This window comes from Spermophilus citellus (genome assembly GCF_964194105.1).
Source record: "Spermophilus citellus genome assembly, chromosome: 15".
NCBI classification, from domain to species: domain Eukaryota; kingdom Metazoa; phylum Chordata; class Mammalia; order Rodentia; family Sciuridae; genus Spermophilus; species Spermophilus citellus.
In genome coordinates this window covers 69,184,118-69,203,078 of record NC_138195.1, presented here as the reverse complement: position 1 = coordinate 69,203,078, position 18,961 = coordinate 69,184,118, and the positions used below count along the sequence as shown (strand labels likewise).

Below are 18,961 nucleotides of genomic sequence, written 5' to 3'. Positions count from 1 at the left end.
CATTATTACCCTAAATACATGTATGAAGAAACGAATGGTGTGACTCTACTTTGTGTACAACCCGAGACATGAAAAATTGTGCTCTATATGTGTAATATGAATTGTAATGCATTCTGCTGTCATATATAACAAATTAGAATAAATAAATTTTTTAAATGTCAAGGAAGCAAAATCTTCCCTTTTACCTTGGGAAGGGAATTTATTGACATTAGCAACTTGGGTAAGCAATGACTTGAGCCCTATGGTGTTCAAGAGAATAGAATTTGAAGAAGTTTTGAGATAAGAGAAAGACTTAGGTCATGGACAATCAGGGACTCTTTAGCTCTGGAAAGGGAAGGTAAAAGAGTGTAGTCCCAGGGTCTAGAAAGGAAAGAAAAATACAAACCAAGTGTTCCACAATATTCCATGGGAACTATCTTTTGGGGATATAATAGCACAGATACTGCAGATATTATTATTTTGGAAGTCTTTTACCAAGACAATCCTTGAGAATTTTAAGAAAGCAGAAAGAATAAAATGTACAGGAAGATGGATTCTTCTCATATATTTCTCTGACAACAGAGATAAAGCAGAGTTATACAAAAATCAAAGATAGGATTCTACTAGTTTGGATGTAGAATGTCTCCCAAAGGTCTATATGTTAAAGGCTTGGCCCTCAGTGTGGCACTTTTGGGAGGTGTTGGAATCTTTAAGAGGTGGGGCTGAGTGGAGGTCTTTAGATCACTGGGGGAATGTCCTTAAAGGAGACTGTGGGACCCTGGCTCCCTTCTTGCTCTCTCTGCTCCCTGGCTCATGATGCAAACAGTTCTACTCCTTCACATGTTCCTTCCATGATGTGCTATCTCACCCCAGGCTCAAAGCAAAGTGGCCAATTGATCTTGGACTGGAACTTAGAAAACTGAGCCAAAACAAACCTGTTCTCTTTATAAATTATCTCAGGTAGTTAGTTATAGTGAAGTTCACTAACAAAGACTCTAAACTAAGGCAGCGACCTACAGAAAGTTGGCTAAACTTTTACCTACCCAGGTATCTAATGATTTAAGCCTATAAGATGCTTAAATCCTATAAATGTGCATTTTAAATCTGAATAATACTTCTATCATCATTGCTTTTCACATCTTTCTAATAGTCTCTAAGTGACCCCATACCAATCTGTCCTCTTAATAATTCCAACCAAGAAAAAGAAAATGGACCTGCCCTGGATCCAGTATGACATCATCTCCGAAAGCACATTATATCTGAGACACTCAGCAAAGGGAAAAATAAATACAATGACACTTTCTGGTCATAGGCATTAACAAGACCATTAGAAAGTTGGAAGAAAAATCATTAGCAATCACAACAATTTTATATCTGGCTGTTAAAATGTCCATGGAAACTTAAACTCAACTAATTAATTAATTTTGCAGTGTTGCAGACTGAATGTAAGGCCTTCTGTATGCTAGACAAGTATTAGAAGGCTATTTAGCATAGCAGGTCCTTAACTTCTCTGAGTCTATCTTTTCCTCTAAAACAAGGGCTCATGGGGCCCCACCTAAGAATCAAATAAGCTTTTGCATACAAAGCCCTTTGCACAGTGCCTGGCACAAAGTTAGACACCCAAAGCATGGCTGCTGCAAACATGAGTCATTTTATCATTAATGATCTACCTGAGCAGCCTTGGCAAATGTTGGCCCATGGTAGCGGCCACCAATGCGCAACACATCCTCTGTACAGTAAAAAAATTCGGAGAAGCCGTAGAACTCGCTGTTGTTGAAATCAATTGGTGACTGGTAAATGCCATTCAGGGAGGCTTTGCTGGTGTTGGAGCGAGCCAGCAGGGGGCTCAGCATGGCCCCACAAGAGGCCCAGTCCCCTTTTCCTCGGATGTGTAGGACCTGGTTATTTCTTTCCACCACGTCAGTGAGTCCCACGGGCAGGCAGGGATCCAGAAATGGATTGTCAGGACTCAGGCCCGTCTTCTGGCCAAGCAGCCTGTCCACATGACAAAAACAAAGCATGAGACTGCTGAGCTCAAACACTCTAAGAAACAACACTCATCCCATACATCTCAGGACTGTTTTTCATGCCATCCCTAGAAATAAGGATGCAGTGGACTATTACCATGCAGGAACATCATATGTAAATTTAATATAAACAAATTAAATTCAGAAAAAGAAGAAGGAAAAAATATGCCAGTGATCAATTTTAGTCAAGCCTGTCATCAGCATATCTCATTCCCAGGCACAGAAAAACTGGAGATAGGAATCTGTTGTCCTCCATCTGGACTTCATTTCCACATGCCTCCCCCAAATACAAGGATCTTTCCATGCTGAGTGTGGTTCTCATGTTTAAAAATACAACTGCAAGGGGGCAAAGTGGGAAGGGCTGGGGGAGGGTTTCTGAGGAGAGGACCACAGCAGTGGGATCATGGCAATGCCTGGCTTGGAATGAGCAGTGCTGGAACAGAACAGACAGAACACCGGCTCCGGAGAGCAACCTGCAGGTCTGGGAGTCTCTGTGTGAACAGTGGAGGGACAGGATTTGATTCCCTCCATAACCATCACATGGTTCTAGTTCTTTGGTCTATGCTTATCTAGTAACTGTATTATCAATTACTATAGAGATTAACAGGCAGAGCTGTCCAAGGATGGAAATTTCATGGAGACCAAATAAAATTTCCCAGTGCAGTTAATTTTTCATTAGTTCCTAAACAGGTAGATGTGAAAGAATGAGTTTCCTGGTATGAAGATGCACCCACAAGTATAAAGATTGAAGGAGAGACTGGGAAGGCGGCAACATAACAGAATACTTAGGAACATATGGAATTTATTTTAAGACATGTAACCAACTGAAGAAAACTCAGAAAATTTTTATTCAGAAGACAGAACCATTAAGTTTCACCATCCCAGGAGGCATAGGTTTCTCTAGTAGATTGGCAGCCACAACAATATATACCTTTTACTCCTCAATCTCACATGACTTAAGACACTTGACCAGAAAATAACAATGCATAAGAAGAAGAAGAGGCAGGCTGGCAAGAAGTTCTGAGGCAGCAGAGAACAGCAAACAGGAAAAAAGAACAACAAAGCGGGGGGTAGGGGCACAGTGGCTACTGAAGTAGGAACAAATCAAAATGGGTATGAAACCTTCATAACAAATATTCTTGAAATGTGATAGTGCCCAGAGGAGCAATCAGTACCACAACCTAAGCAACACCTGTGTGGACCTAAGAGCACATTCAGAACAAAACACACTGCCTGATGTGACTGCAGTCATCAATCATCCTGGGCACCCCAAACTCTTGCTGACTGAAACGTAGAAAATTTAGAAAGATTTAGGAGACAATATTTTCTTCAACATGCACTAAATATAAGATAATTGGTTGTTATGGAGAAATTATTACAAATGGGATACTACAGTAGTTTTTCAAGCTAGTTTTTCTAGCTAAATAAATGAGTGTAAATAATTTTATGGTGGAAAAGAACTCTGTTGTATGCTTTCTTTTAGTATGCATAATAATAAATAATTTTAAATACTCCAAACAATCACTTCATAATTGTTTATTATGGTCTAATTGGTTCATCTGGTACTCAAAAGAAGAACTGGTGATCTGTCCAATGCTGGAAGAAAAACTGGCTATTTGGGGACTTAACAAGAAATCATTTTAAAAGTTAACTGTAATTACATATGCTTTTTACATTTTGAGCACACTACAAACCTGACTCTCATATGAGATGACTTACTCCACTGTAAGTCAACAATCATGTTTTAAGCATCAGTATGTAAAAGGAACTGCTGGGAGGTACATTATACTACACATCTTAAATTAGATCTTTATTAGCCTCACTTATCCCATGATACCATGTCTGGATGTAGAACACAGCAAGAAACCATAACAAGCTATTGTACCTTTTTATGAGTCCTAATAACAAAGAACACAGTGCACCCTGGAACAGGCCAGGTGGGGCTGCTGATAAAAGGTGTCTTAGTGAGAGATCTAGCTCACTGGCAGGTATGATTGGAAAGGAGAAGAAAGGATGTGAATATTCTTCCTGATATTTTTGGCCTGATGACATTGTTTTAGAAACTTGGATCTCATGTCCAGTGTACCTGTTTTTGCTAAGAGTTTCATTTAGCACAAGGTCTTCATAGCGCTGCCGGGCAAAGTTGCCTCCAAAACCCAGAAAGGTTGTGACATAAACCCTATACACATGTTCGGTGTGTTGCACATCACAGCCCAGGTTGAACTCAGCCAGCAGAATCTTGGCAGCTTCTTCCTATAATACAATGTTCAAAAAAAAAAAAAAAGGGAATTTTAGTTTTCATTGCTTTCTAATTTAGACAAAGACATAAAATGATAAGACTGCACCAAAAAGTACAAATTAGAGGCCAAGTTGGAGACTAAACAAATTTAGAGATTAAAACACTATCTGTAGTATAGGAGGTAGAATTATTACAGTGGATGTCATTTTCTGATATGTACTTTGTATTTTCTAATTCTCCACAATGGCAATGGGCTATTTTTATAAGGAAAAAATCCTTTAATAAAAAAGGAATTTAGAGAATCATCATGAGATTTATTCTATGGTCTTTTCCAAACTATTCAAGAAGACCTAATATTCTTTGTGACAAGTTTGGGCACTGGAAAATTTCAATCTTATTTTATCTCCAAAGAAAAAAAGTACTCTTCTTCCTCTCCCTCCCCACCCCCTCTCTCTTAACCTCAAGTGCAGAGGTTAACTTAATCACATACCCCAGCAGATGGCACATTATCATGGCAAAGCCTCTCTTCTGCTTTATTTGGTCCCATTTATGCTCATATCCATTCCTGTTCCTTGTAATAAGCAACCATTCTAATGTGCTTAATGTGTAATTTTTGTTTGTGTATTATTGAAAAATGGAGATTACTGATTCTGATTGTATTTGTGAAAAAGCTACTACATCCAGCAATTCTGCTCCTAAATATATACTGAAGTGATCTGAAAAGTATGTCTACATAAAAATGTGTACATAAATGTTCACAGCAGTATTACTGATAATAACCAAAAAGTGGAAGCAACTCAATGTCCATCAGCTGATGAATGGATAAACAAAACACGGCATGGGTGTACAACAGAATGTTATTCAGCCACATAAAGCAATGAAGCACTGACACATGCACAACATAGATGAACCTTGGAAACGTTCTGCTAAGTAAGAGGCAGACCCAAATGGCCATAGTGTGTGATATTATTTATATGAAAGACTCAGAATAGGCAGATCCACAGGACACAGGAAGTAGACTAGTGGTTGTTGGAGATAGGGAATAGGGAGAATGGAAAGAAAATGAGTGCTAAGGAATATGGGGTTTCTTTGTGGAATCCAAAATGATGATTGAACAACTTTGTGAATGTGAATAACTTTGTAAATTGAACTGTTATAGTTTGGATCTGAAATGTCCCCCAAAATCTCTTGTGCTTTTTCCTTCCTTTTTAACTAAGCACTATGATCCATCTTTAAGAGCCATTATATTTCTATGCATACATCTAATTCATTGCTTGCTATACTTTATGTACTAGTATTACTTTCTAAACATGCACAAGAAAAGCCATTTGTTTAAGACTTTATGTTTCACAGTGCCACTTGTTACCTATTCCTTAAATCAGAACAATGTATTCATTTTACCTATAGAATACATACTAACAAATACAGACTAAACAGTTTCTTAACCAAGTTAGTTCCCTAATCTCCAACCCTGGCAAAGAATATCTCTGTGGACTCACATTTCTAATAGTCCTATGGAAATTCTGACATGCATGTTTCTTGTATATCTCACACTCAACACACCCAGAAATAAACTCACTGGTCTTAGTACCAAATAGCTAGAAGACCAGACAGATGCTCTTACCCACACCTCTCCTGGCTTTACTGTTGGTTCAGCATCGACCCTTCCCTTTCCACATGTGCCTTTTCTCAGCAGTGGAGTTCCTCAGCCTTATAGTTATTTATCTAGGACCCTCAGCATCACTGGCCTCCTTTAGTCACACACCACCACAACCCGTCACTCCTTGAAATCCGTCTCCTCCCTTCCATTTCTACTTATACTGCTTAGTTCAACCACTTACCACTTCGCACTTAAGGGTCCCTGACCTACATTTCTTTCTCTTACTCACACCAAAATTATTTTCCTAAAAATCAGATCAGATCAGTCAACATGGCTGCAAAATTCAGAACTCAGATGAACCCCCAGAATTTGTTTCATGATGAAACAGGCCTATATGACTGCTCTACTCAAAACTTTTGCTAGTTCCCCACTGTCTACAGAAATAAAAACCAAGTCCCTAGGATGACACTCAAGACTCCTCATGGTATAATCCATCTTATCTTCCCATTATCACACCTGAAATCCCATGCTGCAGCAGGCTAGTCACCATTCCATGGACATTCTGGTTCTTTTCTGCCTTGTCTGTGCCTTTGTACATACTGTTCTATCCATGCAGATGGCCTTCCCTCAACCTCCATTATGTAAAAGCCTACTATCATGCTATACCCATCCCTCACCTTTCATGTGGCCAACATGGCTCCATTCAAGCCTTGAAAATGGGGCTGACCCTGCCAGTCCCCATACGGCCACAGCTCTGTTTAAACCAGCGGGTCTCAACCAGGGGTAATTTTCACTTCACCCTCTCAAGTAGACATGTGGCAATGTTAGGAGACACTTCTGACTGTCACAACTGAAGGAGCAAGGGTTATTACTGGCATTTGGAAGAGGCCATGAATGCTGCTAAACATTCTAGGAAACACAGCCACCCACAACAAAGAATTATCAGCCCTAAATGTTAATCGTGTCATGGATGAGAAACCCTGGTTTGGCTGAGATCATTAGTTGTCTCCAATGACAAATTCAAAGTTTTAGAGGGAAGTATAACAAAGATGTCCTATTTCTTACACATAATAGATGCTCAAAAAGAGAAACTGTGTTCTCTTTTCTATGATGAAACATCTCCCCAAAATACATTCTCTGCATTCTAAATTGGGTAAGGAATAAAAAAGGACAGGAATAGAATCATTAGTAAGAAGAAAGGAGATAGCATTTACTGAACAACAGACATGTATCAAATATTGTCTCTAGGATTTACATGCATTGTATTTACTCCTCAGGCAGCCTTGGAAGATGCTTAATGGTAACTGCTAAAATGTATCAAACACTTATCATAAGCCGGGCAGTTTGCTAAGTGCTTCACACATTCTTACAACTTTATGAGGGAGATACTATTTTCATGCCTTCTTATACATGACGACACTGAGGCTCAGGGAGGTAACTTACTCAAGATAACCGAGCTAGCAAGTATCTGAACAAGTATTTGGACCCAGGCAGGTTGGCTTAAGTTCAAAGACAGTGTTCTTCATTTTCAAATATTGGCATTTCTAACTGAATTTCCATTAAATGCAAAATACCTGTTTTGGAGGAAGGACAGAGGTTGAGGTAGGAACTTCATAAGCAATTTGAAGAGAGGCTCCTCCCATATCTAATATCCCTACAGTCCTTCTGCGTCCTACTGCTGATTCCTGGGAAGCATCAGCATCTAATTCTGAAATAATAAGAGAAACAGTTACAAAAACCCAAACTTAAGTTGAAAAGGAAGAGAACGCCTCAACATAGCATTCACTTAAAAATTTTAAAGCAAACTAAAATAAATTAATCTATCAACTACATATTATAAGAGAAGAGATATTTCAAGTGACTTAAACATAGTTGGACTATTTTTACATAGTAGATTATACCCTAAAAACAAGACATAAACATCTTAAACTGCATTCTAGTAGTCCTTATTATTGGTATTATTATTTGAAAACTATCAAATCCATACTATAGAATAAAGCAATATGTTATTATCTTCAGGGACAAAAATTTAGCGTATGAGGAAAAAAAGAATACAAAGAAATTAAATACATTAAATATTTAAGTATAAAATCAAATGAAATAACCTTATAATTTTAAATATGAGTTGGAAATATCACTATGAATTCATGATTTATTTTTCTCTTTCTTAAAAAAAATAGGTATTTCCTACCTCTATTCACTGAAAAGTTTATAAGTAATAATTAACCAAGAGCAATAAGCACTTCTGGTATCTAAACCAAAATCTTCAAATATCATTTTCTATCTAAAAGAAACCAGATTTCCTCAAAAAATTGCCAATGCCAGATCTAGGGTAGAAAATATACAAAACAAGCATGGAAAGCTTGTTAGTAAGGGAAATACTAGAGTGTTGGAATCATGTTAACAGGATACAGGAGGTTGGGGATCTAGCTCAGTGGTACAGGCAAATGCTAGCTAGCTTAGGCAGGGTCCTAGGTTCAATCCCTGACACCACAAAAAAAAGGAGATACGGGAACCTGGGTCCAGCAGTGCACAACTGTAACTGTAATCAGTGACAATGGAAGTTGAAACAGGAGGATCACAAGTCCAAGGTCAGCCTTGGCAATTTAGCAAGACTCTCAAAATTAAAAAAAAAAAAAAAAAAAAAAAAAAAAATTATAAAGAGCTGGGGATGGAACTCCATGGTGGATTGACCCTGGGTTCAATCCCTAGTAACTAACACACACACACACACACACACACACACACACACCACACATTCACACACAATACACACCCCGTACAGAAGCCAACCTAAAGATGCTTATATCCCTAATATCCAGAGTATACAAAGAACTCAAAAAATTAGACAATAAGAAAACAAACAACCCAATCAACAAATGGGCCAAGGACATGAACAAACACTTCACAGAGGAGGACATACAATCAATCAACAAGTACATGAAAAAATGCTCACCATCTCTAGCAGTCAAGGAAATGCAAATCAAAACCACCCTAAGATACCACCTCACCCCAGTAAGATTGGCAGCCATGATGAAGTCAAACAACAATGAGTGCTGGCGAGGATGTGGGGAAAAGGGTACTCTTGTACACTGCTGGTGGGACTGCAAACGGGTGCGGCCAATTTGGAAAGCAGTATGGAGATTCCTGGGAAAGCTGGGAATGGAACCACCATTTGACCCAGCTATTGCCCTACTCGGACTATTTCCTGAAGACCTTAAAAGAGCACACTACAGGGATACTGCCACATCGATGTTCATAGCAGCACAATTCACAATTGCTAGATTGTGGAATCAACCCAGAGGCCCTTCAATAGATGAATGGATAAAAAAAATGTGGCATTTATACACCATGGAGTATTATGCAGCACTAAAAAATGACAAAATCACGGAATTTGCAGGGAAATGGATGGCACTAGAGCAGATTATGCTTAGTGAAGCTAGCCAATCCCTAAAACACAAATACCAAATGTCTTCTTTGATATAAAGAGAGCAACTAAGAACAAAACAGGGAGGATGAGCAGGAAGAAAAGATAAGCATTATACAGAGACATGAGGCGGGAAGGAAAGGGAGAAAAAAAAGGGAAATCACATGGAAATGGAGGGAGACCCTTATAGTTATACAAAATAACATATAAGAGTTTACGAGGGGAAGGGGATAACAAACATGGAGGGAAATGAATTACAGTAGATGGGGTAGAGAGAAGATGGGAGGGGCGGGGAGGGGGGATAGTAGAGGATAGGAAAGGTAGCAGAATACAACAGTCACTAATATGGCAGTATGTAAAAATGTGATGTGTAACCGATGTGATTCTGCAATCTGTATTTGGGGTAAAAATGGGAGTTCATAACCCAATTGATTCTAATCTATGAAATATGATTTGTCATGAGCTTTGTAATGTTGTGAACATCCAATAAAAAAAAAAATACAAATTGAGAGTAAGAACTAAAGCAATAAAAAAAAATAAAGATAACAATGAAGTGATGGGCTGTCTTTCTTCATTTATTTATTTTTGTGGTGCTGGGGACTGAACCCAGGGCCTGACATGGACTTCCATCACTGATCCACCACATTTCCAGATCTGAGGTGATGGGCTCTAATAGATCAGATACATTGAAATCCATAGTTTATGACAATTAAGACTAAGGATAGAGCTCAGTTGGTAGAGCTCTTGCTTAGCATGTGTGAAGCCCTGGGTTTAATCCCCAACACCAAAGAAAAAAAATTCATTGATTACCTTTAGAAGTTGCTAGAACACCAAGTCATTATTCAAAAACTTTATAAATAAAGGAATCAAAGATTTAGTCTAACTTTCCCATAAAACTGTATTTCAAAATAATGAAAAGATATTGATGAAGAAAAAGTTCATCATGTAAAATCTCAGCTGTTAAGTGCAAATAAAATGACATAAAACCGCTATTTTGCAACCTCTAATGAAAACACTTATATAAGCAATGGATACAATTGGCTACAACAATCATTAGGTAAAAGGCAGACGAGGAATTTCTATAACAGATCAGGCTGGGGCTGGAGATGTGGCTCAAGCGGTAGCGCGCTCGCCTGGCATGTGTGCGGCCCGGGTTCGATCCTCAGCACCACATACAAAGATGTTGTGTCCGCCAAAAACTGAAAAATAAATATCAAAAGTTCTCTCTCTCTCTCCCTCTCTCTTTCCTCTCTCTTAAAAAAAAATGTTAAAAAAAAATATATAACAGATCAGGCTGACAATATCTCATCAGTCTGAATGAGACGAATGGTGGAAGAACCAGACATGATGAAATTCCTGATGTGATATTGTAGGAAGCACAGCACCATCTTTGATTTTTTTTTCTCTGATTTATTCTTAGTCTAATCAAGCTTCTGTACCTAACCACCAATAGACAGGACAGACATGGCAGGGGTGAGAAACATTTCACAAAGATGCAGTTAACCAATCCAGACATGGAAATTCATTCAATCAAGTGACCCAATTTTGTTTTGTTTTTAATGAATGGTTTGCAAAAAGGTGGAGGAGTGGATGATAAGGTTAATTGTTATAGATTAAAAGAGACTACAGAAGCATATTGATCAAATGCAATATTTGACCCTTGATCAGATTCTGATTTAAGAGGTCAAATTACAAATAAACATTCTTGAGAAAATCAGTAAAATCTACCTGGGTATTAGATGGGTACTGCACCCTATCAGGAATTGTTACTTTTGTTATGTTTTAAAATGGCATTGTGGATATGTGTATTTGTTTTGTTTTGAAACTTTTTCTGTCAGACATACTTACATATGTGAAGACAAAATGATATGGCTAGGGTTTGCTTTTTAAAAACACAATGAGGGGGCTGGGGTTGTAGCTCAGTGGTAGAGCGCTCGCCTAGCATGTGTGAGGCACTGGGTTCGATCTTCAGCACCACATAAAAATAAATAAATAAAATAAAGTAATTGTAGCCATCTACAACTAAAGAAAAATATTTTTGAGAAAATGTGTTATGTGGAGGAAGAATGGAAACAACAAATGATAAAATTTTAGTAACTATTGTCTGGGTCATGGGTCCATGGAAGTTCATTTTATCATTCACTCTCCTTTTTATGAATATTTGAAACTTTTTATATTAAAAACATTTTACAGGGGCTGTGGTTGTAGTTCAGTGGTAGAGCACTTGCTTCAAATGTGTGAAGCACTGGGTTTGATCCTCAGCATCACATAAAAATAAACAAATAAAATAAAGTTATTATATCCATCTATAACTAAAAATTTTTTTTAAACATTTTACATTAAAAAGAAATAAAAGAAGGCAAATTTGGACTGGAAAATAAAGCACCTTAAGTTTTAAAAAAGAAACACAACTGAAAATTAGTACTTATAAACAACTGACAGATTATGACTTAAAACCTTCAGCCCTTAATGAATTATGCTAAGAAGAGAATTTTACTCACCATCCTCATGGTCAAATCTTCCCAAAACAAAGTTGATTCCAATCCATGCATAAACCCCTAAGTAAAAAATACAAAAACTTAATTCTCTACTGCTACATCATGTATACACCTCTCCTTAGGGCAGCTCTTTCCCCATTTTCTTAGGAAAAAAAATAATCACAGTATTTTATTCCATATTCTCAGTGTATGAATCTTAAACCTTTGCTTTGTGATTTCCCCCCTTTTTAAAGTATCTGTATCTTCCAAATTCCTATAATTAATAAGAATTAACTATAAAAATAAGTGTTGAAAATGTAAATCCTGGAGTTCTGAATCTGGGCAAGATGGAGTAAGCACACCTCATCCTATCTCTCCACTGGATGCAAATATACACTCTGGATGGAGTCGATGGAGCAGCTTTGTGAGAACTCTGAAGGTAAAAGATAGTGGGTATAATGAAAAAGAGACCAGAATTTAAAGTACGCCAAACCAGTAGTGGTTCGCCCATTTTTTTTCTCCTTAGATATTGCTTGACCTGGACTCAAAAGCAGCTTGAAACATGAAAGTATGTACCAGGTGTGGACAAAAAGAACTTTAAAAAGCAGAAAAGGGGATTCCATAGGTTCAGAGAGAGTAGGGAAAATCTGCTGTTTGTTTTTTTTTTTTTTCTTTTACTGTGTTTCCTCCTAACTCAGGCAATCCTGCAACAATAGAGGTGCACACATAAGAAACAAATTCATATTGCTTATTTTTCTCTCTGTGTCCTCCCATCACTTTGCTCTGGAAGCACATGCAATCACAGGAAGTGCTTCACAGAGTGGACAAATTAAAAGCCTGATTTTCTGACAGAGGACTATGAAAATGAGCTCCAAGGAAGCATAAAGTGTCAGGGACATTGTGAGAGTAGCAAGTAAAGTTGTGTATGAAATCCTAGGCTCCCCTACAAGGTACATGTGCATGAATCTGACCCTAAACAATACACCAAAGGCTTTCAGAACTGAACCACAGGATAGGCCACTGCCCTAGACTGCTGCTGGCTGACACACATGGGACAAATCCAAATAGCAGTGTCAGAGCTCTGAATATTGAACTAATTGGGTCACAGCCCATAGAAGGTAAAAAAGAATTTGAGCTTGAACTTACCAAGTTGACCGCCTACTAAAATTTAAAAAAAAAAAATCAATGTTTTCATTAGGATTTAAACAGGACTCAGAGTCTCATAATATTCAAAATGCCCAAAATACAATAAAAAATAAGTTGGCATAAAAAGACCCAAGAGGGCTGGGGTTGTAGTTCAGTGGTCGAGCGCTTTCCTCACATGTGTGAGGCGCTGGGTTCGATCCTAAGTACCACATACAAATAAGTAAATAAAATATTGTGTCCATCTACAACTAAAAAAATAAAAATTAAAAAAAAAAAAAAGATCCAAGAAAGTCTCAACTCATAAGGGAAAGAAAAGACCAAAGATGCCAACCCTGACATGACATGTACACTGGAATTATCAGCCAAAAGCATTAAGGCAGCTAGATAAACAAGAAATATGAGTAGTCTTACAATGAAGAGAAAGACAGAATGTCTCAGAAAATAATAGAATATTAAGAAGAAAATGTAAATTTTAGGACTGTAAAATGCCAATTCTGAAATTTAAAAAGGAAAATCTTTTCCCTCCTCCTTGTTAAGAAATGAAGACAATTCATCATACTGCCCACATCTGGACAATTTTGCCCCAAAGTACAAACCAAATAACATAAGTATATAGGGTAGTATAAAAATTGCACAGTAACTTCAAATAAGGGAAAGTCTATAACAAAACAAAAGTAACTCATCCTGGTCTTTCTCTGAAATTAAAATCCTCCCTTACTTTAGTCTAATAATTTGCTTTCCATCTGAATTTGGAAAACTCAATACAACTCCCAGAACTATACATGTTTTCACAAGTACAGTTAATTAACCAAAGATTCATTTGGAATTATCATTATATACTGATAAAGTCTAAGCACAGTGCTTAGTACTAAATTAAAACCAGATATAAAGCTATGATTTTGAGAAACAGCGGTCTAAAACAGATATTGATGCAGAATATAAAATAAACTGTATAGCACAATAAGAAAATTCTTGACAGGAAGATAAAAATCAGATATATAAAGCAGTCCTAAACACCATCAGGAGAGCCTCGGCTATGAGTGGCTGAGAAGTGACGCAGCTGTACTCCTTGAGGACCGTACCTTCCTGTTTCCCAGAGATCACTTCCGCCTGAGACTGCGAAAAGAGGAAGTCAAACTCCAGTGGTAAATCTTTCACTAGGTCAGCCAAGATAGCCAACTGCTTCCTGCAAAAAAGAACAAAAATCCAAAAGTTAATCATTAATTCTCTTCTCAAGAGGCTGAGGTAGGAGGATCACTTTAAGATTTCTGAGCCCAGGAGTTTGGGGTCAAGCCTGGGCAACATGAGAAGATTTCATCTCTTAAAGAAAAAACAAAACAATAAAATCTCTCTTCTCACACATTGCCTCAACTTGTCCTTCTACTTAGTCTTGTATGATGTTGCTGTTCACCCATCTCATCCACAGCCCTGCTTCTTTTTGGTACCTCCTTAATTTCAAAAGTTCAAACTGCATCCTAAGTTAGCCCTCACATTAAAGGCAATATAGAAATAGTAATACCTTCTCTTTATTTAACATTACATATAACATTAAATGGTGCTAAAAGATGAGACTATGGATCTCTGCCCTGGAGAGGGTGAGTATGAATAAGCTATAGGAAACTGTGGCAGTTTCATGTGGAATCAACTTAGATGCCTGCCAGTAGATGCATGAAGAAAGAAAATGTGGTATTTATACACAATGGAATATTACTCAGCAATAAAAGAGAATAAATCCTGACATTTGCAGGTAAATGGATAGAGTTGGAGGAATATAATGTTAACTGAAGTTAGCCAATCCCAAAAAACTAAATGCTGAATGTTTTGTCTGATATAAGGAGGCTGATTCATAGTGAGGTTGGAAGGGGGAGCATGGGAAGATTAGACAAACTCTAGATAGGGCAAAGGGGAGGGAAGGGGAAGAGATGGAGCAAGGACTGTAAAAAAGATGGTGAAATGAGATGGACATTATTTCCCTAAGTATCTGTATGAAGACACGAATAGTATGAATATACTTTGTGTACAACCAGAAATACAAAAAAGTGTGCTCTATATGTGTAATATGAATTTTAATGCATTCTGCTATCATATATAACAAATTAGAATAAAAATACAATTTTAAAAAATAGATGTAATTACATTATTCCTAACAATTATGAAATATATTAAGGACCAGCCTCAGATCTGACACAATACAGAAATAAGGCTCACACTACCACCTAAGAAGTACTGTTAGTTCCACAGGTTTTTATATAATCCTTAATATATTAACTTTTTAATCTCCTTTTCCATATTTCATTGATTTTTTTTCTTTATAAAAATCTTATCGCTGGAAAACATAGATCAGGTTCAAAATACAAAGTTCATAACATTTCCAATTGGAGGATGACATTTGAAACAGTATCTATAAGGTTGTTTTTCCTTTCTTAAGAATGTTATCATTATTATAAGGCAAAGAAAAGCAAAGAAACAAAGCAGATAATAATAATGTGAATATAGGGAAACTGCTAGTGAAAAAAATGAGACCAATATCTTGGGTTTTCAAAATTATTCATTACAAAAATATTCTAGACTCAGATAGTGAAGGATGCTGTGAGCACTGAAGTGTGCAGAATTATACTTGAGTTAATAATCATCTAATATAATTCATTTATAATTTCTTTAAAAAGTTCACTGTTAAAATATGTTAAATTCTTTTTTAAAAATTAATTAATTTTTTACATACATGACAATAGTGGAATGCATTTCACTCATTATTACCCAAAATATGTTAAATTCTTATAAGAAATTCACATGGGACACAAGAGAAATTATTTGTCCCTCCCTATTAAATATGCTTCTAAACTAACCAAAAGGGAGGACTTGCTGGGTTTGGTACTGATATGAAGAATGGGCACCAACCCACACTGCTGTTTGGAATGTAAATTACCAACACCACCTTTCTAAAGAGCAATCTAAGACTATTCCAAAATTTTACATGTGCTTAACCTTTGATCCAGCTGTTATACTTTTAGAAATTCATCTCAAGAAATAAAGATAAGAATATAGCAGCATTATTTGTTTGTAGCAATGACTAACTGGAAATAGCATAATAACATAGGTGTTGGTTAAATAACTTATGGCACATCCTTACAATGTAATACTATACAAATGTTAGAAGAAATGAGATCAATATATATCTATACATATTCACATGAAAAGAAGTTCAATATATTTTGTTGAATTCTACTAGGGTACAAAATAGTACATATTATGTGATCCCATTTATGTTAAAAACAAAAAACACTCTTCCTATATTGTATAGAAATAAAACTTTCATTTTCTAAAATTCAATATTATTTTTGCTATTTAAAAAACTTAATAGCAAAATGTTGGTAACTGTTGAAGTTGGGTGGTAGGTAAAATGGACTTATTGTACTGTTCTCTCTACTCTTATATGCATTTGAAATTTCCTATAATGTTTTTATTAAACCCTGTATTACCTTTGTAATTTTATTATGGGTATTTCTACTATAAAATAAAAGGGAAATAGAAAAAATTCTATTAGGTTCTTAGCAAAGAAATAAAACCAAGTGCTAATAAATTTAAAATAGTCTTCGTGATTCAACTCCACATTGAATATTACCCACAAATGCTAATAAAATAGCAAAACATTAATCATACAAAACAGGATCTTGCAGTGATATCCATATTTGTGTCAACAACTAGCTTGACCTTACAGGCAGCAATGATCTCATTAATCCCAAGATAGATGTATGAATTATTGAGAGAAGTGATCAGAAAACAACAACAAACAAACAAAAAGACAATTTTTTTAAAAGTTCTTAAAAAAATAAATATTAAAATTCAGAATTTTCACACTGATAGCTAACATCACAGACAGACAGTAAAGTTAAGTTACACTGTGGGTTTTGTCTCAATGGAAACTTCTTTGACCAAGGCAATGCTGGTGCCAGGAGAAGAGGCAATTGTCTCCTTTGCTCCAGACTTACGAAAGGTGGCCAAACCACCCACTGCTTTCCGCTACCTAGCCCTGCTGGCTCTGCCTTTTTGATCTGAGTCAGCCTTTTCTCTGTCCTTCCTCCTACTTCTTTGGTTGTGAGACCTCTGGTCATTCTCAGATTCTGTGATGTGGCATTACCATTTTGTGTCATCTAGACTCTTTTCACAGTTTCTAAATTTTTAAACAATTTTAATATTACCTGTGTCAAAAACAAACATTCTAAATTGCATGCACAGAATAATTACAGCTTCATAGGAATTACATATAGATGTACAAAGAAATTGGGACAAAATAAAATACTTTTGACAGTAGGATTGTAAAGTTTTTGTTTGGTTTGGTTTACTTTAAAGATTTCCTTTAGTGATGTAAGGTTGTAGCTACAATATTTAAAGTTTATTTTTATTTAAAATTAAATAAAATAAGATGAATCTTTTAAAAGACCAAGATGTATGGTGAAATCTACAAGGAGCCAGAAGACCTCTCGTGTTGACAAACAGTTATATAAATAATCTGCTTCTCAACAGTAAATCAGACAGCAAACCTCTTATTATGAGTCTAATCAAAAGGAAAGAAGTTCACCCAAAGGAGTGTTGACACATGTTATGTAACCTGGCAGGTCCAATATAAGCAGCATGAGCCTTACATGTATGCTGAGGTTTTGTTGTTGTTGTTGTTTTTAGAAAAGAAAGGCCAAGTATAAAATTGAAATTTGTGGAAAAGGGAATCGCTATTTACAAACAGAAAATATTTAAGCTAATGATAAAAGCCTGCCGTCCATGAGACTACAAATATTCCTGGAGCCTGGGTCCTAAAGTTAAGGCAGGCAATGATGGCATTAGTATGACACCAAAAGCACAGGCAACAAAGCCAAAATAAATAAGTGAGACTATGTCAAATTAAAAAGCTTTTGCACAACAAAGTAAACAATAAACAGAATGGAAAAATACTTGCAAACTACATATCTGGTAAGGGGTTAATCTTTATTAAAGTGCTCTTAAAACTCAATAGCAAACAAAACAAAACCAACTAATAACCTGATTTTAAAATGAGCTAAGGACCTGATCAGACATTTCCACAAAGACAAATGAATGAATAACTGGCATAAGAAAAAATGTTCCAAGTCACTACTCAGCAGGGAAACACAATTAATACCACAATATGACAATCACCTCACACCTGTCAGGATGGCTATTATCAAAAAACAAGACAACAAGTGTTGGTGGGGACATAGAGAGACTGGAACCCTCCCTCGTATACTGTTAGTGGGAATGCAAAGTGGTGCAACAGTCATGGGAAACAACATGAGGTTCCTCCAAAGATATAAGAAGTGGGGGTGCTTCATGATTCCAATTTATCACTGTCCCCACCATGCCCAACTCTCAATCCAAATTAAGAATCACTATGGCCCTCTCAGATACTGATCCCAAATAAGCAAATGACATGAAGATGTGAACAGCTGATCATCAACAACCAGCCTTTCATCAAAACTGGGTATAGGGTAGTTCTGCTCTATTTCTGAACAATGAATCTTCTCGTGCCACCTGTCAATTCTGCGTGTTGTATCCACATCCATATCCAGACCGGAAACCAAAGGGCAGTGAGTGGAACTGGCCTTTCATCCCTTTCATCACCCATTTTTCTGTGTCTCTCCAGACCCAGCATCGCACCTCTCAGGGAGAAGCCTCATGCCTGCTGTGCAGAGGATGTAAAGGGGGGTCTCCTTGTGCTTCGTCACAGGCACATGAGCAGCAGCAAAGCTCAGCAGAGGACGAAGGTAGTCACTGGCATGTTCTGGAGTGTCTGCCATTGCAGAGATTCCTTAAGTTAAAAAAAAAAAAAAAAAAAAAAAAAAAAAACACTTTTTTAAAAAGTAGATCACATTAGCTTCAGAAAACTGATACCCCATAAGGTTCTGCTTAAGACCCCATGTTTTTATTTATTTGAAAGGAGGGCAACGATGAATAAAATATTTCTCTCACTACCCAGACTCCCACAATAAAAGGGGGAGATTTTCTCCCCCCCTTCTCTTCTCTTTCATGCCTACAATAGATAAAAGAGATCAACAA

The 18,961-nt window shown here is 36.8% G+C and overlaps 1 protein-coding gene across 3 annotated transcripts in view; it reads right to left on the bottom strand.

Moving 5' to 3' along the window:
- Positions 1–18,961, bottom strand: part of ENTPD7 (ectonucleoside triphosphate diphosphohydrolase 7) — a 44,218-nt gene that overhangs the window by 9,784 nt on the left and 15,473 nt on the right. For 2 of the 3 annotated variants that reach the window (XM_081268476.1, XM_081268475.1), the window contains exons 5-11: positions 18,563–18,713; positions 13,978–14,081; positions 11,774–11,830; positions 7,420–7,553; positions 4,093–4,259; positions 3,237–3,290; positions 1,650–1,974 (exon numbers count right to left, since the gene is read on the bottom strand). In XM_081268476.1, the coding sequence (XP_081124602.1) occupies positions 1,650–1,974; positions 3,237–3,290; positions 4,093–4,259; positions 7,420–7,553; positions 11,774–11,830; positions 13,978–14,081; positions 18,563–18,713 (992 nt within the window). The remainder of the gene's footprint in view (positions 1–1,649; positions 1,975–3,236; positions 3,291–4,092; positions 4,260–7,419; positions 7,554–11,773; positions 11,831–13,977; positions 14,082–18,562; positions 18,714–18,961) is intronic. The other variant, XM_081268477.1, reaches the window with a different exon arrangement.